Genomic DNA, 21,947 nt, shown 5'->3' with positions numbered 1-21,947 from the left:
ACTAGCCTGATGGATGCAACCCACAGCAATATGTATATGCGGGATAGCATACAGAACTAAACTTGCTTTGACAAAAATTCTAGATAATACTGACATAAATTAAGATCAAAGCAAGTGTTTTTCTTGTAATGTAATCTTATTTTCTGAAGTTAGTTTATGATAAATAGCAAATGTAGGAATATATACACCAACACTTCATAAGTAGTTATGAAATATTATAAGCCACACAGGTGAAACCACCTATATTTAATGTTCAGGCTGAACTTTTTCATGTCTGCTGCAGGCTGACTTACTGGAAAATGTTTCAAATAAATAAAATAAAATCAATCCCACAGTTGAACCATTTCCTAGAATAAGGACAGGGAAAATATATATTTTTGCCCATATTAAAAAATTCTTACCACCATTTAATTGAAATGCTCCAGTACCTCCACACTTTGACTACCGTATTTCAAGTCCATGCTCCAATCATGTCAGCAACGTACTTTTTGCTATCCTTGGAAAAGTCTGCACTAATTTGGCCAACATATAAGAATTTGGGGGGGGGGGGGGGACTGCAGTTTGCACATTTTCAGTAAAGGTTGGTAGAAGCTAGCAGCCTTACAGTCAGATTTTATATGCACTGAGCATACTCTATTGCCACGCAGTTCCTATAGGCCAGCTGAACTGCACATGTGCCATCCTCAGATTTTGAGCATGCCCCACCATGGAGACAAACATTTTCCCCACAGTTGTTCCTCCCAGCTGCTGGGAGCCACTTTGGTACCAGAAACAGCAGGAAGACTATATCCTGTTTTGTCAGTGCTACTCTGCTAGCACCTAAGCAGCACAAGGGAGATGACAAAAGCAGAAGTAGACTATGAGCAACAGGAGCTGTGGAACGGGAACAGGAATAGAGGGAGCAGAGACAGAAGGGTCTATGTACACTCCCCACCAAAACCTGGAATCGAACCCAGTATTCCCCTTCTGTCTAGCAAACAGCTGTGAATCCCAGTGGCAGAAGTTCAGTAGAACCTCAGAGTTATAAATGCCTCCTAACTGAATAAAATGTTATGGTTCTTTTAAAAGTTTACAACTGAAATTGACTTAATATAGCTTTGAAACTTTACTATGCAAAAGAAAAATGCGGCTTTCCATTAATTTTTTTTAGTAGTTTACATTTAACAATTCTGTACTTGGGTTTTTTTGGTGGTCTCTGCTGCTGCCTGATTGTGTACTTCCAAATGAGGTATGTGGCTGACTGGTCAGTTTGTGACTCTCGTGTTTGTAACTCTGAGGTTCTACTGTACGTCTCTTCCCCCTCTAGTGGCTGGCCCATACAGAGATAACAGCTGACTACTGCTACTGATTTTGCTATTATCTCAAGTGGCAGAAATCTGGGCTGTGGGTCTAATGTTCCCAAGCTCGGCTGACAAATCATGTGGTACCACACCACATGGGCTAATATTTCAGTTTTAAAAACAAGATTACTTAAATGCTCTAAGTTTAGGAAACGCCAGAATTAAGGATGCTTATACAAGCAACCAGTCAGCGATCATGTAATTAGATGCTGCATCATAATGCATACGCACAATGGACCAAATTAAGATTGCACAGGCAAACGGGGGTGATGTTTCCTAAACTTTTAAGTGCTGCCCATACAACCTTTACCATTCTTTTGATGTTAAGGTTTTTTGCGATAAACAAAATATAAAAGATATTCTTCATTACTAAGAAAAAAGGATCAGATTGGTTTTGTAGTTTTACAATTGTTTAAAACTAAATTTGATATAGTGGAGCAAGTTGTAGAACCCACAAACACTGGTAGGGGTTGAGGTGGATGAATGAAAGAATGAAAATAAAATAAATAGATCTTCATACTGAACTCTACTGGTCTGTTCTTATTGTATTGAACAACTTTTGAGTGTCGCACATTTGATTTGTCAAATCTAACAAGGAAGTAGCCACTTCTCACTCAAATGCATTTTTAGCCTCAGGTAATTTTTCAAAACAGCAATAGTAAGGACACGTGTAAAGATGCAAGGTATCCGATTCCTGTCAGCCACAAAAAGACTAAAGATTAAAAAAGTTATCTGGCATAGATAAAAAATCAAATATTTAAAAGACTATAGCATTTGGGAAATGGAAACAAAGTATTGAGAATACTGTAAGGATCCAAGTTCCTGTTACTTTAACTGCTCGTTTCACAGGCTCTTTACGTGAAGTAATATAGGCCACAATAGAGTCAGTATTTGACTACTAGTATTCACATTTTTTGAAGGTTTTATTTAAGAAAACAATGGAATGATAGTCATTTTAGATTTAACAGATGCTCTTTTGTGACTTACCTAGCAAATTCAGCTAGCTGCTTGGGGTCTGAAAGGTCAATGCCTGGTATTCCTCCAGGAGGAAGTTTCTTTCCTGTCATGTACTCTGAGTAATCAGGTGGAGAGTTCTCACCAATGATCTGTTCTTCCACCACTGTTTCATGGTCAATATCTTTTTTATCATCTGAAATAGACAAAATTACCCTGTTGGTTTACATATATTAAATCAAACACCATGAACACCATCATTAGTCATCTTGCATGGCCAGTATTTCAATGCAAATTAGCTATTGCAACAAGTAAAATTCTAATGTTCTCCAGCTAATCTCAGTGCACTTCTAGACTCCTATGCTACTTGTAAGGAGTCAACAGGAATCAGTTCCACAAATTATAAAAACCACAATAGACATTTTCTGAGGCATGATGAACACATGCATACACTTTTTAATTAGGTGTGTATACAGATCTAGCAATAATGCAAGTTTTGGGGAATAACTAGGAACATCCTAGAGATGACACATACTTTGGCATATTCCAAGATCTATCTGTTAAGTGTATGTATTTAAAAAAAGAAAAAAGGAAACCGGCATGCCACAATACTCAAATAAAAGGGTCTGGGTAAAAGCACCTCCAGAGATCACCTTTGAAGGCAAAATACTGAGAATCTGGTGGAGGATATTAGTAGCCAGAGCCAAGTGTGTAGATGATTATGGAAGACAAAAAACACATCTACCTTCCTATACCTGACCCGTTTCCCTGCTGCAAACCCCAATATGTCTAACTTCGGCCCGATCTACACCTGAAACTTAGGTCAACCTAGCTACATTGCTCAGGGCTATGAAAAGTTTTGCACCATGTGCAACCTGTTTAGGTTGACTATCTCCACAGTAGCTGCAGCTAAATCAACAGAAGACTTCCTCCATCAACCTACTTACTCAGAGAGAGGTAGATTACATACAGCTATTGAAAAACCTCTTCCATCGATACAGAAGTGTCTACGCCATGGATTCTCAAACTTCATTGCACCACGACCCTCTGACAACAAAGTTACTACTTTGTCAACACTTGGAGTGTGGGGGAGAGGTAGAGCCCCGAGTCCCAGCAAGTGTAATTCTGGCATTGGTGACCCCATTAAAATGGGGTTCCAACCCGCTTTCAGGTCCCACAGTTTGAGAACTGCTGGTCTATGCTGTGCCGCTGTAGTGTAAACAGGTTTCAGAGTAGCAGCCGTGTTAGTCTGTATTCACAAAAAGAAAAGGAGTACTTGTAGCTACAGCTGTAGCTCACGAAAGCTTATGCTTAAATAAATTTGTTAGTCTCTAAGGTGCCACAAGTACTCCTTTTCTTTTTACGAGATGCATCTGATGAAGTGAGCTGTAGCTCACGAAAGCTTATGCTTAAATAAACTTGTAGAGTAAACATGGCCTAAATAGAATTTCTTTACTGCCTACTTTGGCAAAAGTCCTGCCAACTCTAGGGTTTTTCCTTTAAACTACAGGTTTTCAGACCTTCATATAGGTCCTACAGTGAAAATCCACGAATCAGTGGAGACAACTCTGTTGGCTGCCTTCCTAATCACACAACATGAGAGCAAAGGACTGTCAATAAAGTCTCCAGCACATGCTGAGGGGCTCTCTCTTCCAGCATGGACATCAGACTGTGCTCCCACCTCCCTATCCCATTGTGTAAACAAAGGGCAGGATAACTCAGACCTTTGACCAGAAAACTCTCTGCCAGCTCTGCAGATCCTCCTTTGGATTCCCTGTTCCCACCAGGCCTGGGGGCAGGGAGGAGTCCCTGGTGCTGCTGCCCAACACTCACCTCCAAGCCTGCTGAAGTGGTGAAGATACTGGTTTCTCTACTGCTGTTTTAAAGCCCCTGAGCTAGCAGGGGGAGCTGACTAATAGCTCTTCAGTTTGGAGAAGGCCTTAGGGAAGTATTCATCTCATAGCGTTTCCCTGCCGAGAGAAAGACTTGCAGAGCCATCTCCCCTTTTACCCACATCCACAAGGAGCCTTCCCGAAATACAGTGAGGATCAGAGTAATGAAACATCAGGTATGATGTTAGTAGGTATGGGGCACCTTTATTCTGCTCATAATGCCTCTACCACAGCTCACAGTGGCTATGTCTACACTACCGTGGTAAGTCGACCTATGCTACGTAACTCCTGCTACATGAAGTATGTAGCTGGAGTCAACGCCACGGGGGGTTGACGGGAGAAAAATCTCCCATCAACTTACCTTACTCTTCTCATCGGCAGTAAAGTACAGGGGTTGATTGGAAAGCAATCTGCAGTCGATTTGGCAGATCTTTACTAGACCCACTAAATCCACCACCGGTAGATCGAACTCAGAGCATCGATCCCTGCTGTGGTGTATACCTGTCCAGTACATACAGTGTTATAAATAGCCTCCTTGACAGTATAATCCTACTTCCACTGCCCATCTTATTTAGGGTAGTTCTGTCAAGCCACCTTTGTCCCATGAGTGAGCTCCAGACCCATACCAGAAAAACAGCAAATCCCACTTTGTAGTGCAACAGAAAAGAGCGAAGACTTGGCACGAGAGAGAGAGCAGATACAGCTCCTCCAGTTTTAAGAAAAGGCAAGGCAAAGGAAGTAGAAAGAAAGTGTACCAGATAGGGCAGGAGTGGGGAAGGAGGACTACAGTGAACAAGAAAAAGGAAAAAGAAAGAACTAGCCTGGGTTAGTATGCTCCAGTTATTCATGTTACAGAAATACAATAAAAATGCAGAAAGTAAAACCACCTTTGTTCAGTAAAGTAGAGAAAAAAAAAGTCCTAAAAAAAGACTTGCATTGTAGGAAGTTTCTCTTTTCTTTTAGCTGTGTGTTTAAAAAAATACACAAGTGACAACTCTCTCCAATTTGCAATGCCTGTGTTTAAACTATGCCACACCAAGCTACTTCTAGAATTGTTACTGCTAGTTTGAAGTTTAATCTGATCTACCAGCTCAAAGAGCAGCTCACTTAAATGTTTCATGGTGAAAAATTAAACATTTTTCTAACAAAATAAAAAATAAAATAAAAACGTGTTAAAGAGTTATAAAGAGAAAGCTCTAATATACATATTGAGCAAAAGATACTGGAAAGTCTTCCTACTCTTCATATTACAGATTCTCCATCTTTCAATCTCTAATAACTGCTAAAAATACTGTTCACATTTAACGAAAAATGAAAGTACAAAATGTTTAACATATACTTTTTCCAGTACCTACAAGAGAATCCACCACTCTAATTTAGGAAGGTATTATAAATGCAGAAGCCTCAAGCTCAACAAATATTCTTCCAAATGGTTAGTAGCTTATGAACAGTATTAAGTGACATTTATGACAGGTAGAAACAGAACTATAAGCTTCCTAGAAGTTTTATGTATTTCTGAATCAAGTATTATACCTCCTGAATCCTTGGAGCAAAACAAATTTTGATAGCCTCTCTTGTTTAGCTAATTCTATACCCTCTCCCAACTTCCAATCTGAGTTTGGTGACATTTACAAGAGACAAAGGTTAGTTTTCACTTTCAGCCTCATGTCAGATGAGCTAGTAAATAAGAAAATTGTATACATATATTCCTAAAGAGTATCCTTTCTTCTAGTAGCACAAGCCATAGATTCTATAATGCTTACTTACAGCTTTGGAGGAAGAATTCAGAACTGTCAGAGACTACCTCAGAGATATGCCTCTCATTCTGAAGAGCCTGCCAACCAAGATAATTTCCACAAATATGTTGAAAACCAGTAAATTACTGAGTAAAACACTAGTCACTATGAGTGCGCCTACCGCAAAGCATGAAAACTTTGTTTTGGTACCTAGCAAATAGTGATCCTTTTTTCAGCCACAAGGCTAACAAAAAAAAAACCAAACCAAACCAAAACAAAAACAAAACACACACCACACCACTATCTGGGGAACTTACCCAAAATTTTCTTTTTGGCAGGTAGGTAGTAAATGTTTTTCAGCACAGTAGTTTCTATAGTTTTTACAATGGAATTTCATCAGTATGTATCATAGAGTGAGAAAATTTTCCAATGTAACCTAAAACAAATTAAAATAACTATGCATAAAGCAGTTCGAGACACTCCCCAAGACAGCAACAGATCAGGCTTGCACCTCTATTATGAAGTATTTTATAAGCGAATGAACAAGACCACCAGGTAGCTGTTTGGGAGATTTTTTCTTAGGAAGCATACATTTCCAAAGAGCCCGTTACTGCTGTTAGGGTCTCTCTGTAAGCCCTGGTTCTTACTCAGGGATTGCCTCTAACCACAATCCTTTCCATACACAAAAAACTTTCACCCATAGTTACTGGTGCTTTCAACCTTTGCTAGCTGGTTCATGTGGGGCTATAGACAAAAGCCCAAGTCAGGCTTTCAGTCTAGCAGGTAACCCACCACTTGTAGTGAGAATGCAGGCTAAACTACCTCAAAGCTAATAGTTCCCCAAGGTCTTCACAGAATCAGATACGTACAGGGCCAAAAGGGACCTTCCCACTCCCCACCCTGCTGACAATGTCCAGAAAGAAAAAGATCTCCCACAATTCACTGGGAAAGATGCATATAGCAGCTCAATTTACTGCAGCATAAAGAACTGTGGGATATGCCCTCAGAAGTCCTAGTACTACACAGGTGAGTAAAGCACCACTAAGCCTCATACCCAGGCTAGACTAATCCATATGCTGATCACCAACTAACTCTACAGTAGCTGCCATGGGTGAAGGCAATCTATGCCTTGTATCTCAGACACCAGCTATGCCCCTAGATATTTTAGGTTTCAAGACTTTTTTCCCTTACAGCCATGTGAGAGCCCTGATTATCTTGATTTTCTCAACAGTCTGGATTTGACTAAACATATTTTAGTACAGCATCCATATGTCAGGTGTGCCACAGCTTTTCCAATGACAGCACACATTAGTCCTGTCCCATGTTATTTCCTGTGATTTATGGGATCTAGAAGTGACTTCATGGACGAATGACAGGTTTGCCCACCAAGAACCACTTTATCAGCATGAAAATTGCTCTACCAGCACACTAAGGAGAGAGCGTCTAGTTCCAATTCCCATCATGCTGACATGACTGCTAACAAAAAAAAAACAAACAAAAAAACCTGACAGAAGGCATACAGAGATACTGCCTTTAAGAGAATCAAGAGAGACATTGGGATGTCTACATCATGCTAAACGTCCTGTTGCAAAGTGGAATCCTGAGTCTCTGCTGAGGACACAGAGAAAATGCTTGAATAAAGCTCCATACCTGAAGTGGAAGTTCTTCCTACTGGACATTTCCAGTACCATGGTACATGTGATCACATCTTAAGCTGGGCACCTTCAAACTCCTACTGACACTACCATAAAGGAAACGAGTTCACAACAGCAACTTACGTTATGCTCAAGCTAACTGTGTTGTGAAGACACCCCCTAGCATGCAATGTATTTTACTGATTTTGATGCAACTCCACTGTGTATGCCAGATTTTAAATTACAGTAACATTACAAGGTACATTCTGTTGTTGGATTTTATCTGGAAAGTGAAAGGGTAGAGATTACCCTGTCCAAATATCTTGTCAAGTGGCAGCCAGCCGGTTTGGTAGGAACAGTGGAAACGGTCATGTTTATTAGGTCCGATAATTAGGGTCCTCCGTACTCTGGGACAATGGGACAAAATTCTCTAGCAAACATTCCCAAATGCCTTGAAAAGAACTCTTAGCTTCTGCAGTCAATATTTTTGTTTAGATCTCCATAGATACCCTTCATTTCCATGACCTGTTTTTTTTCCCAGAGCCCTATTATCTGGCTCCATCGATTACAGAGCAAGGAGAATATACTGTAATTCAAATAAATCCCACTTCTGGGAAAGCTGGAGAACATAAGGGAGCTGCAGACAACTCCTAAGAGGGCACAAGGACAAAGTCGCTGGTTGCTTTGTTCATTAAATGCCAAATTCTTGCATCCCTCCTTCCCCCTCCAATCCCCAAGATGCCACAAATTTTGCAATCTTTGAATCTCCTGACTGAGATGCAGGGCAGAAGCATCTAAGAGCTATTGTTTCAGGCCTTCTGTAAACTCTGAAAGACAACATTCCATCACCTTGTGCTCAATTCACCTTTTCAATGTTATCTTCATAATCACAAGATTAGAATGTTTGGTTTAAAAAAGTTAAAATTTTGGAATAAAACTCTGTCGTGAAGAATGACTTCAGTGGCTGAGGAATACACAGGACCATCTGCTAATGGTCTCTTCAAGCCTTGTCATCAGAATCACAATCTCCTGCAACAGGCTGACTTTCTGCATTGTCCTGGACAATGGCAATAATGGTTAAAAGACATACAAGCAGATTTCTGTGGCAGGACTGGTACAGCACATCTGTGGCCACTGCTCATTGATCTCTTCTGCAAAATGGCTTAGTTATTATGTTTGGAAGAAAATTGTTGCTAGCTTGCTAAATTCTCTAGTTATGGGCCAAATCTCTTGTTACAAGTTCCATTCTGCCTCATCTACTGTTTACCTAATTGACTGTTGGGTTTGTAATGTGCATTGCACGTACTGTGAACAGGGTTCTTCTCTGCCCAGGTCACCCAACCTGATGCATCACATCATTAGATGTATGAATTGATTAAGTGCTGCACATATTGATCTTGTCATGATTTGACTTCAACATTTATGTGAGGCCACCATGAAACATAACAATGACACTTAGATTAACTCTCCAGGTCACCAAACATCCAGTGGAAGGGAGAAGAAAGCCACAGTGTGAGGATTTAGGAACTGGTTGGTACTGTGACTTCACCCTCCATTAAGGCGGACTACCCATTAGCGGTCAAGGTAGTATGCAGTCCACCTTGCACAAAAGTTCTTACAGCACTTATAATTATTCCAAGATGCACACATTGCAGCAGTTACCAGAAACCTCACTGGTTTGGGGTGACCAGTCTGCTGTGTGCTCCTCCCCAGCCAAACAGTTCAAACATTTGTCACCTCCAGATAATATTTTGTGACTTCACCTGGGGCTGATCTTGAAGGCCACCTGGTCAAAAAAAAGTAAATGGGAAGTCAAAAAATGGAGGGAGCATGGCAATAAAGAGTAGACCGTGTGTGTAAGGCACCAAAAGGAGTGTTTCTGTGCACACGTCTATGCCCACACACAAGATTTTATTTTAAATAACTAAGCCAATAAAGTTGCATTAAGCAAAGCAGAACCCAACTTCAGCTACTAAGCAACTGCTGAAGATGTATGTTCTTCCCCTCATTCACATATGCACCATTAATGAGGGATTGAAAATTAGACCTTAGACCAGTGTGAGATTTCCTATACCAACTCCTGGATTGGTACCAAAGGAGTACTGCACTTGTCCAAACAATCTATACCAGATTTAAGGTACTTTTTCCTCTGTCTGCGGAGCTAGAAATGAATGCTACCCACCACTGAAAAGAGGGTTGTCCACCTATACAGTGGTGGATTCTATTCATTTCCAGCTGTGGCAGTTGAAAAAGATACCAACTTTAACTTAAGTCATTCTAACTAACTTCATGCCTCAGCTCCCCATCTCCATTCCAACCCAATTTTAATAACTGTTACCTCAAGCACTGAGACGGCACAAAGCTTTTTAAAGCTACTTGAAGCTTAAGAATTCCAATTCTCAATGGAAGATGGCAACAAAAAAAAACCAAACATTTTTTCTGTATTTCATTGGGTTGCTTAACCTCTTCCTGAGCATAGAAGCAGCAACTCCTGACAACATATACAGCCTACAGGATCCTAACCTTTCACCACTGCGCAGGATGATGCAACCACAAGATAAGGAACTACCTAAAAATCCAGCTTAAAAAATCCTTTGTATCCGATTCTTTATGATGTATGCAAAAGTTCTGAAAAGTTCTCTCTCTCCATAGAAAGATCAGGAACATGAAGTCTGATGTTTTGTTTTGCTGGAGGACTTATAGGGTTCTTAAATATGTTGTGCATGCTCTCATTTTAATTGCAAGGCGCAAATCTTCAACTGAATCTAACAAAAAAAACCCTTTTCTACTATATGTTAATTATACATTATAGTTATCTATTTAAAGCTAGAGCAAGTTGACTAAAAGCTAAAAGGTTAGTACTCTAGTATAGAAACAACCAAATGGGAAGCAACTTGATAGGTATTTAAAATAATTAATGTTCCAAATGTGAGACTTATCCTGACAATTGAAAGACATTACATTTAAAACAGGGGAAAAAAATATTTACAGTTGATCTTGTGACAGTTTTACAGGCTGACAGCAGATTAATACTTAGGGATCCCCAAAACGCCCACTGTTTTATGAATCAGGATTAAAAAAAGGTTATTGTCCTCTGCTTGAGGGCATAGGTCAATCACTACTTGCCTCAACTGGGAATAAGTTCTCCAATAAGCACCTTATTCCATAGTTGTCCATTACCTGGAGATTTTTGCACCTTCCTGAATTAGATGTCTGGTCTGGTAAGTATGGCAGTTACTGTACTCCCAATGACAGACAGCACTAGATGCTGGAGAAGGAAAAACCACCCACGAAAGTCAGAAGTCAAAACCTCCTAGATGTTTTGATGCGAGGCTGAGCATAATCTTAAACTGACCTTTAAATGACTCACCCCCTAACTTCAGCATAAAGTCTCAAAATAAAACTCAGGAAGCCCACTGAGATGGAACCATAAAATTATCAAGACAACTACAATTTTTATCATTCATGTATTTTGGCCCTCTCAGACTACTACATCTTGTACTCCCAGGGGAATTCTGTGACAAACAATTAAAATTCAGCATATTTTATTTGTCAAAACACCACAATAGAACCACACCAGTTTCAATTAGTTTGAGAATTTATTTCAAAATACCTGTCAGAAAGCAAGTCTGTAACAAAACAGATCACTCCCCCTCAGAGTCAGGAAATGTTTTTTTGACAAATAGATTCCTAACGAGGCATATTAATACAGAATTTTGAGTAATTCTTTTAAACTACAAAACAAGAACATATTTCCTGCATCCCTCAGAAGCAAAGGCTTGGGGGAATCAGGGGCTGAGGGAGAGGGAAGGAGCCTGGGAATGAACCTGGAAGATTGTTGGGTGTGGGTCGGAGAAGTATGGAACAGAGTTGTTAGGGGTTTTGGTTTTTTTTTGTTGGTGGTGGTGGATTGGTAGGGAGTTGGGAAGCCTCGCCCATGCAGGCCCTAGCTAACCCCTCACCTCTCCCATTCAGTCAGGCAGACCTTCCTCATCCCCATGTGTCCCTGCAACTGCCCCTCCCCCATCCCCATGTGTCCCTGCAGCTCCCTCCCATTCAACTCCTGGTTCTATGCTGTCACCCCCACACACCTATCTGTCCCTCCACTAGCCCTTCTGAACCCCAGTCTGTGTCATCCTGTCTCCAGCAGCCCCACGTGCCCTGCTCTGTCCCGACTGTGAGGAATGCTGTCTTTCATCCTTCTCCACCCACTGGCTGCCATCTCTTCTGGAACCGTGGCAGCCCCTGGTGGGCAAAAGGTTTAACTGCAACACCTGTCCAGTAGAATCTATATTCTGCAGAGGTGGGGGAAATATCTGTGGGGGACAAATTCAGCACAGGCACAGAATTCCCCCAGGAGTAATTTTTGTGTCAACTCCTATCTGAGCATATGACACTCAAAAATGTGTTTTTGTTTTGTTTTTTTGAACACAATGCTCAACAGCTGAAGGGGATGGCTTAGGACTGGTCTACTCACAGAAATTGCACAATTTAACTAAATCAATGCAACTCTTTTGTGGTATTACCAAATTAAGCTAAATCAATTTTAGCCACAACCCTATTTTAAGAGGCCTCACAGAAGTAAGTTATAATTTAGAAGCTAATTTAGTTGAATCCATGCAGTGTGTGTAAACCAGGCCCTAGTGTTCTAAGCTTAGTGTTTAAAACAACAAGTCTTTCTGGAACCACAATTTCAGTACTGACTTCCCCAGTCTGCAAAGAGCTCCAGTGCTGCTCCGAGCTTTGACAAGCTTCAGTAAGTGTGCAATCTGACTGGGGTTTTGTAAGTTTTTACTGCTACTATCCAGAACCCAGCACTGACCCTATTCATTGAAGACGAGGACTCAAAATCAAAGCTGGGAGGGTGGTGGAAGAGATAGCTATGATGCTGGGGAGGAGGGAGGTGTAGAATCACATTTCCTCAACCCATTCTCCCTACAACAAAGAAGCATGTAGTTGTTCCACATTTCCAGAAAACAAAAAAGTTGTAAGGTGTCAGGGAAACATCAAGAACACAGAAGGGTAAAGACAGACAACTTGATTCATTATAGAAAGGAAAAAACAAAAAACTGTTTGCATAGTCCCTACCATAACGAGACTCTGATCCAGACCGTGGCCTCTGAGTGCTACAACAGTATATATTTTAACAGTGGGGTCTGAAGCCAGCAACAGACAACAGGTATAACAAAAAGCAACAGATCTAGTAAGTTACAGATTTTGAAGTATCAGTTAAAAAGCTGAATTAATTACTTTTAAACAATCTGTAATTTAAAGTTATAAAAAAAAACAAGTGTGCATTCTTGTGCCACAAAAATCGCAGAATTTTCCCAGTTTATAAAGAGAATCAGGGCCTTTTCCTCACTAGAACAAACAGTACCATTCATTCCACACACAATTTTCTCTGATCATGAATGGCACCCAACGCATATGTTGGAGATAAACTACGGACAGTACAGAGAGGCTACTCAGTGTAGGACAGGGGTTCCCAAACACTGTCTGGGAACGGCGAACCACAGCCCCTGGGAGCCGCAAGCAGCTGTACCTGTAAACAAAGCGTCTTGCGGCACGCCAGGGGCTTACCCTGAACAAGTTGCAAACCAAATTTGGGAACACCTGGTATAAGAATACACTTGAAGAGTTTATAATAATTTTCAAATATCTGAAGAAATATTTAACAGATCAGAGATCACTGTTTCTTCCTTTCACACATGTGGAAGTACAAGGAAGTCAGAAAGCTTTCCAGATGCAAAGCTAAAGTTAGCTTGAAGAACTGCCATAAAGCATTACTGTTTTCAAACTAACATTTTATTTAAAACCAACCTTGTGTTTGTCAAGTTCTGATACGGCAGAATACAGAATGAGACATAAGAGCACTTTTATGGAAAGCCTAAATGGTTACCAACAGTGCTGCAACGGACAACCATACAACAACACTAAATACTCACCTTTTTAGGTACACAGGTTCACATCTAATAGATTACTATATATGCATGATTTTAGAAGATGTATGGTAATGCTCATTTGAAGGAAAGATCTGAGCCCTAAATTTAACAACACTGGTTTATCAATCACTTTAATAGCATTGGAAAATGGCATGGAGCTGCTCAACAGCAGTGGTCACCAACTGGTCAATCACGATCAACTGGTCGATCCTGGAGACTCTTCCAATTGATTGCAATCTCCGGCTGCTAAAAGTCCAAGGGTGTAACGGAGCTGCTGCTAAGGCAGGCTCCCTGCCTTCCCTGACCCCATGCCACTCCCAGAAGCAGTCAACATGCCCTTCCGGCCTCAAGGGGACAGAGGGAAGGGGGAAAAAAAAAAAAAAAAAAAAAAAAAAAAAAGAGGATGCAAGGGTCTCTGCACCCTGCTCCTGCCTGCAAGCACCACCCCTGCAGCTCCCATTAGCTGGGAATGGGGAACTGTAGCCAACGGGAGCTATGGGGGCAGTGCCTGCAGAGAGAGGCAGCATGCAGAGCCACGTGCTCCAGTCCAGGGGCATGCTGACCGCTTCTGGGAGCATTGTGCAGCCGGGAGCCTGCCTTAGCCCCGCTGCTCCGCTGACTAGGAGCCACCCGAGGCAAGTTCCCCCTGACAGGAGCCCGCACCCCAACTCCCTCCTGGAGCCAACACCCCATACGCGGTCCTGCACCCCAAACCACTGCCCCAGCTCTGAGCTCCCTCCCAGAGCCAGCACTCCATACCTCCTCCTGCACGCCAACACTGCCCCATCCCAGAACCCTCTCCTGCATCCAAACTCCCTCCCAGAACCCACACCCCCTCCTGCACTCCTCATCCCCTGCCCTGATCCCCCTCCCTGAGCCTGTACCCCACACCCCAACACTCTGCCCCAGCCTGGAGCCCCCTCCTACACCAAAACTTCCTCCCAGAGCTTGCACCCGTCACCCCCTCCCCAGGCTCAGCCCAGAGCCCTCTCCCACACTCTGAACCCCTCAGCCCCAGGCCAGAGCCCACACGCCCTCCCAAACCCCAACCCAGTGAAAGTGAGTGGAGGGTGGGGGAGAGCAAGCAACAGGAGATGGGGGGGGGGGAGACACGGGACATGACCTTGGGGAAGGGTAGATCCTGGGTTTCAGTTAAATTCAAAATGTGATCTTGTGCATAAAACAGGTTGTAGACCACTGCTCGACAGCATTTGAAGGCAAAGTGCCCTTGTTCCTCATTGAAACACCCAGAGGCAAACCACACAGAATCCATATCTTGACATGCCACTTGTTTATTTTTCTCTCTTCGATGAACTTTTTACTAAATTTCTAAGTCAGACATGAAATCTTACCAGGTAATTAAGGACCTGTTCACGCCATACAGTTTGCACAGTTTTAACTTAAGTTGGCTCAATGTTGCAAAACATTTAAAAGCCACTAATTTAAACCTTGTTTAGTTGAAATATGTAGTGTCAAAAGTCCTATTTTATTATCTTCTGTGATAAGAGTATACTACTAACAAGCTTCTCCCCTGTTGAGGGAGGTGGAGTTTTTGGGTATGCTTCTTGGGGAGTTATTCTGGTATCCATTCTGTTTATACTCTGGAACTTCTGAGAACAGACTTAATTGTTAAGTCTCAGGACTATAGGTCACACAACGGATGGACTAGCCAACTGAATAGTCTCTGTGGCCCTCACAACAGTAACAACATGTTGCTTCAGCTAACTACACTGTACAGAAGGGCATGGCTACACTGGAAACTTCAAAGCGTTGTTGCGGGAGTGCTCCCGCAGCAGCGCTTTGAAGTGCAAGTGTGATTGCGCACGAGCACTGGGAGCGAGCTCTCCCAGCACTCCTGGTAATCCGCCTCCACAAGGGGTGCATCTCCTAGCGCTCGGAGACTGTTTACATTAATGCTTTAAAGCGCTCTGACTTGCTGCACTCAGGGGGGTGATTTTTCACACCCCTGAGCCAGCAAGTTAGAGCACTATGAAACGTAAGTGTAGCCAAGCCCTAAGTGTGCTATTGTAGCACTTCAGCATAGGTAATGTCTACACTGACAGGAGGGGCTCTCCCATCTGTGTAATACACCTCCCTGAGAGAAGCTAGGTGGACAGAAGAATTCTTCCACTGGCCAAGCACTGTCTAGAGCAGGGGTAGAGTCAGCAAAGCTATGTCTCTCTCAGGGGCGTGGATTTTTCATACCCAATACTCATACCACACCTGAGATGCAGCTATGCTAGTAAATTCCTAGTGTAGGCCAGCCCTAACAAAGAAAGTAGCCCTGATTTCTAGCAAAAGACTTACTATAAGAATTAAAAATAAGCACCCCACATCATTGGATTACAATCTAAATATGTGGAGCAGTTAGTTGTGCCAGTATAATTCAAAAATCTCTGATAAACTGTTACAAACATGGACAGATTCTCCTCTCATTAGTATAAGGAACAGAGTCCACTGAAATCAATGGAATTTCTCTCATTTAGACCAGTTTTATATTAGGATATCACACTCATTCATTACATCTATTTTACTTCATTTAAACCAAGTACTAATCTGTATGTATAACAAGTTTTTAGCAAGCAACATACTGGGCACTTTGAAGTGCAGAATTCAAATGCACACTAGCACTTGCTAACAGATTTTTGGCAATCTCCTGTAGCCTGTTTATTCAGTTGTCTCCCAATCATTTGTTTTCAGCTATCTTAACAGTACCTTCAACCGACCACAACTAGACACAGGCTATGGCAACACTACACAGCGTACAGTGGCAGATGCTCTAAGCTGTATTTTTTGTTCACATTGTCTCTTCTACCTGGTTGACCACTATTGCATTCTACGAGTATAAATTTTTTCAAAATTATGACACTCAAGGTTAGTAGTAGTTAGCAGTGGAAGATGGAATTCCAACTTCTTCCTCAAGACTCATACAACAGCCAGCTATTCACGAACAGCGTACACACATACACACAGTTTCAGCAAACAACTGATCTATTAATATATTTTGCTGGAAGGCAGGTGTTAATGTAATTCTTACAGAGAAGACATAGTAAGTAACAATTCTGCACTGATGGACAATACATTAGGTTGCCTCTCTCTTCCAGAAATCTACAAAACACTTCAAAAGTAAGGGAGAGAAAATATCTGGAATAAAAGACATTCGCAAATCCAGAAACAAAATCAGGTTAATTCCTAACCCTGCAGGCACAACCTTCCACCATCCCTATCACAAAAGGTTAAAATGTTGTATTACACTGGATTTTACATTTATTTTCTAAGAATTTCTTAGACAGGTGTAAATTCCCCGCCCCTAAAACAGACGAACTGAAAAAGCCTCCGACAGCTATTATCAAATGGAAAAAGGCAGAGCTGAAACATTTCCAAGGGCAAGACAGGATCCACAGGCAAACCCTCCCCCACCCTCCAAGATGCTGCCAAGGACCAAGGCTTCTCTGACACAAGATCCACCCCCTTCCTCCAGAGCGGCTGCCAAGAGATCCAGGCTCCTATCTCGGTTATTTCTAAGGCCCCTAACACATTTTGGTATCTGAGCACCTTCTAGATAGAGAAGAGCGCACACAGGCAGAAAAAAAAGAAGAAAAAAAAGTCATAAGAAAGGTGTTTTCCTCTCTTAGCCTCCACCCCCATGTCAGGCAGAGGATCCACCCACACCCAGCCCCGCTTGCCAAGGGCTTGAGTCCCCAGTGCAGAGGCACACGAGGGCTGGCTCGCCCACTGGACTCACTTGGAACCAGGGAAGTCATAAGTGCCTCAATGAGGCACAGGCATCCAGCCCTCGGCAGACAGCGCCCGTAACCCTCCCACTGCCCTAACGACCAACTTGCAGCGTGAGCGCCCAGGCAGGCGGCGCTCAGGCAGCCATTTATTCCCCTCCGCCCCCCTCAGATAACGGTCACGGGCTGAAGTACACGCGTCATCCGGGGTTGCGGCCCATGTTCAGCATTAAAATGCAGCCCAATGGGGCCCCGGGTGTGCGGCGGACAGAAGGGAGGGGAAGGAGGGAACCGGCAGGCAGAGCGAGACGGGGCGCTGGTGGAGGCGGCTGCGAGGGAGAAGAGCCGACGCGGAGAAGTGGGAGCAGGGCAGGGAGAGAGCCGATGGCAGGGAAGAGAGAGCCGGGGAGAAAGAGAAGCGGGGGGGGGGGAGGAGATGGAGCCAATGGGGGCGAGGAAAGGAGGCTGGGTTCACCCCGCACCGTGCCCGCCCGCACACCCCGCCTCCCCCTGCTGCAGAAACTACGCCATTGCGGCCTAGTCCAGAAGCCAGCAGCGCGCTGCCTCCCTCTCGCTCCCCCTCCCCCCCGCCGCCATCTTGGCGGCCGCCGCCATCTTTCCTTCCCCCCGCCGGAGCCGGGCAGGAGCAGGAGCAGCAGCAGCGCAGACCCCGCCATCTTTTCGGGGGAGCCGCCATACTTGCCCTGGCGATGAACATGGCGGCGCCCATCACACACATCAAAACATGGCCTCCCTTCAAAACAAAACCGGCCTGGCAGAGCTGATGGGCGCCCGGCGGGGCCTAGGGCCCGGGGAGGGAGGGGCCCGACGCGCACTTACCCGAGGCCCACATGGTGACCGAGAACTCCCCCTCCAGGGTCTTGATCTGCACCTGCTTCTGCTCCCATTTCCTGCCTCCGCCGCCTTCGGCCCCACCGCCGCCTCCCCCGCTCAGGTAACTCTTCTTGCTGCTTTTCTTCCCGCTGCCGCCCTTCTTGACGCGGCCTCCGGCCGAGGACGAGCCGCCGCCCCCACCGCTCTTGCTGCCGGCGGCGGCCACGGTGACCAGGGTCTGCTCGATATACTCGTCCTCCCCGGCGGGGGCCGGCACCGGGATGAGGATCTGGTCCTCGAAACCGTCGTCGGCCCGCAGCCCGTCCGAGTCGTCTCCCCCCACTACCTCCTCACGGGTCTGCACCAGGATCACCTCCTGGTGATGGTGCAGGTGGAGCTGCCCGCCGCCGCCGCCACCCGCGCCGCCGCCTGCTCCGCTGGGGTCTCCGTCCGAGACGAGCGGCTGCAGCGCGATCATGGGCTGGTGGTGGTGGTGGTAGTGATGGGGCGGGTGGTGCGGGCCGCACTCCTCGCAGCATTCATCCTCATCCTCCTCGTCCTCGTCCTCCTCGCCGCCCACCACGGTCGTCTCGATGGTCTCCACCGGGATGGTCTCCACCTCGATCTCGTGCAGCTCCACGATCTCGGCCGGCATCTCCGAGCCGTCCGTGGCGATGTAGAGGGTGTCCCCCGAGGCCATGGCGGGGCGAGGGAGGGGACGAGCGGGCGGGGGGTCCAGTCCGCTCCCCTCAGCGGGCAGGCTACGGGGCTCGGGCTCCTCTCGCTTCCCTTCCTTCTCCTCCTCCCCCTTCCACACAAACACCAGGCAGCTCCTCGCAGCCAGCGAGAGGGAGGCAGCCAGCCGCCAAATCCCGGCTACGCTCCCTCGCGAGACTTCCGCCGCTACCGCCGAGACGGACCTCAGCCCCTGGAGGCTGCTGCCGCCGGGACTCACCCTCTCGCGCTAAGCGGCCTATCATACCGCGCCTAGCACCGGGGACACGCCCCTTCAACCCGGACAGCCTACTGGAGAGCGTCTGGCACCGAGGCCCTGCCCTTTACCATCAACAGCCTATCGCTGCGCAGCAGGGCACGCCCCCTAGCGCCTCCCAGCCTATCCCTGCTTCTTGCGGAAGAGGTGCCACAAGTACTCCTTTTCTCTTTAGGGAGGAAGCTGTCACTCTCTCCCGGTCCTTTCTTTCTTTCGCCCCTGCGGAGCGGAAACGACGTACGAGGAGGGTTGCTACGCTCATGACCCCGCTTCCCTGCGGGTCTCTGTGACGGGCCATGGCGGAGCTGCGAGCGCCCCGCGGAACGCGCCCCAGGGCTGAGCCGGGGTGAGTCGCCCCCGTGGGGCTGCTGCGGGGCGCTCGCTCCGTGCTGCCGCCGCGGCCCTGGAAACCCGGCCTCCCCGGCGGGCGGAGCTAGCTGTGGTTCCAGCCTCTTCTTCTGGAGGGCCCGAGAGCTCGCACCTCTGGTCCGCACGCTCCTGGCTCGGCACCGCTGGCAGGCGACTGTGGACGCTTCCCTTTATTATTCCTAATGCTGGGGTCAAGTAGCGCTCTCCCAAGCGAGCCTCATGCTCCGTGTCTGACGCTTTCTAACGAAGTTGTATCAGATTTATAGTGAAGAACAAGCACTTGCGGCGATACGGTTTTAGTGTAACGCATCCCTGTGTTTTAAACCGGATGACTCGCCCTGGCCAAAACAACAGACAAGTGTTAACCGGAAGACATGCACCTTCGCAGGAGGAGGGTGCTTTGGGATCTGTGCAACAAGTAAGACGAGAGGGGGAAACTGTTGTAAATCTACAGTACTGTACTGTACAAGCTCGGTTAATTACTTTTACCCTTTTACTGCCATGCAGCTGGCTGCTGAAGGAGAAGTCTTATACTTGCGTAAAATCAAACCGTTTAGGATCAAAAGTGAAGAACCCCTAGCAAACTGCAAAATAAACGGCTACTTACTAGCTGTTGTCCATTCAAAGGAAAACCAATAGGTTGTGTCAACTAAACTATTCTACCCCACCTCGTGAAGTGTCTCACTGTCATCAATGAGTGGAGCACTAGTGTAGACTGACTGCTGGCTAGCCACTCTGCTCAGAGCAGGTCCAGGCAACAGCAATCAATAACACCAGTAGACAGCGACCTGATTACTCTCCTGTCTTTGCTATTATTTAAGTAATTGTACAGTGTTAGAAACTGGAGTGTTTTGTTGTTTTGTTTTCTAGCTTTTGGGCTGGTAGTACAGTAATGACTGCATTTAAATTCTCAAGGAGGATGTCTGGGAAAACCTTGTAGTCTATTTCAGTCACAGATTAAACAGTGTCAATTTAAATTTGGTTCAAAGTTTCCAGTTTGTAAGAATGAGTTCCTTTTAAACATAAAAGCTTATAAAAATGACTCCACAACTTATTCAAAAATTCCACTGTAAAATTGTTTTAAAACTAAGTTTCCAGTACTGAAAACATTAAAATGAAACTGACTAAACAAAAGTGAAATTGATTTGATTGTCATTGTCCACCAGTAAAGTGACAGCAAATGGATTTCAAAACATTTCATTTAATATTCTGTGGTTTGTAATGGGTAAGAATTACTGCATGATTATGATGGTTGTTTCCTTTTAATCCTTTCTGTTGACCTAGGCCAAATCTAAAAATAATGACACCACCTCCATTCTACTCTACCTAAGTACAAATAACAACCTGCATAGGCTGCCTATTATACTTGTGCCAAGTTAATCAGATATGCAAAACTTCAAACATGAAACAGAGTTCAAGTGATCAAAGAGCCTTAATGAAACAAGATGAAATGTATCAAAACAAGTAATATGAAAAATCAGATGTAGCTTTTCAATGTGATATTAAAAATATAGTAAATGTAGACTACAACCAACAAGTATCCTTATTTCCTAATCACTTTTTAACTTTCCCCTCTGATCCTTCCTCCTCTGTTTGACCTGATATGCAAGCCCTGATTTTGGTAGGACTACCACACAAGAAAGACTTGTAGAATTGGGCCTTTAGGCCCCAATCCTGCATTGAGATCTGCCAATGCAGAGTCTTGTACCTACATGAAGTCCTAATGAAGCACTTCCTGAAGAAGATCCCTATGCAGGACCAGGGCCTTAGATTGTACAGTCTTTGGAGTAGGGGCTGTGTATTATCTCTGAAAAGCACCACAAATCCATATGGGGCAGTTTGGATAATGAAGGTCTACTTGAATTTTACAACTGTGTTGCTGCCTACATGCTCAAGAAGGGGGGAAAAAGTTGTTTCTGGGAAGACGTGTATACTGCACAGTGTTTTTCAGCAAGCTATCTCATTCAACCATAAACTAAAATTATGTAGTTAAAATACTACTTGCCAATGAGAATGCTCCATCTTGCTCCTGTGCAGATGAACAATATTGAAGACAGTCTCCTGAATTTGTAGATTAAAAGCAATGCAGCTTCTATAATCAAGTGAAATGAACAATAACTTGGTTCACTGAAGTGTAGAATTTAATACGAGTAGTACATTGTAATTTGTTAGTTGTATACAAATGCTATTTGGAGTGAACACTACATCTACAATATAATTACCTGCTACTAAAGGTCCATAATGAGTAGAATCAGGTTGGGGAGGGAGGATGGACATGTTAAGTGGGGCATTTTCCCATCCCCTAGCAAGGCTTATGCCAGATGAATTTTGTCCCCAAATGGTGACTCCAGGTATGAATGGATATTTTAAGCACGTCTTTATTTTAGCCTTCTTTCTTCTGAAAACACAACCTCTTCAGTCACAGAACTTAACAGCCCTCAAAAAAAGGACACATTGCTGAAAAGCATTGGCTTCCTGCTGTAGTCATTTCACTTTCTTTGATTCCCCTCCCCCGAACTGC

At 44.5% G+C, this 21,947-nt stretch overlaps 1 protein-coding gene across 4 annotated transcripts in view; it reads right to left on the bottom strand.

Annotated features, from left to right (window-relative positions):
• Positions 1 to 20,877, bottom strand: part of YY1 (YY1 transcription factor) — a 41,215-nt gene extending 20,338 nt beyond the window's left edge. For all 4 annotated transcript variants that reach the window (XR_006282144.1, XR_005293490.2, XM_043516811.1 and 1 more), the window contains exons 1-2: positions 18,073 to 20,877; positions 2,328 to 2,490 (exon numbers count right to left, since the gene is read on the bottom strand). Coding sequence is in view for 2 of the 4 variants with exons in the window: in XM_043516811.1 (XP_043372746.1) it covers positions 2,328 to 2,490; positions 18,073 to 18,766 (857 nt within the window). In the remaining 2 variants the exon portion in view is untranslated. The remainder of the gene's footprint in view (positions 1 to 2,327; positions 2,491 to 18,072) is intronic.
• Between the last annotated feature and the right edge of the window lie 1,070 nt (positions 20,878 to 21,947).

The sequence above is a fragment of the Dermochelys coriacea genome, chromosome 6 (assembly GCF_009764565.3).
Source record: "Dermochelys coriacea isolate rDerCor1 chromosome 6, rDerCor1.pri.v4, whole genome shotgun sequence".
Classification (NCBI taxonomy): domain Eukaryota; kingdom Metazoa; phylum Chordata; order Testudines; family Dermochelyidae; genus Dermochelys; species Dermochelys coriacea.
The sequence above is the reverse complement of the archived record's forward strand: the minus strand, read 5'-3'. Positions and strand labels throughout refer to the sequence as shown.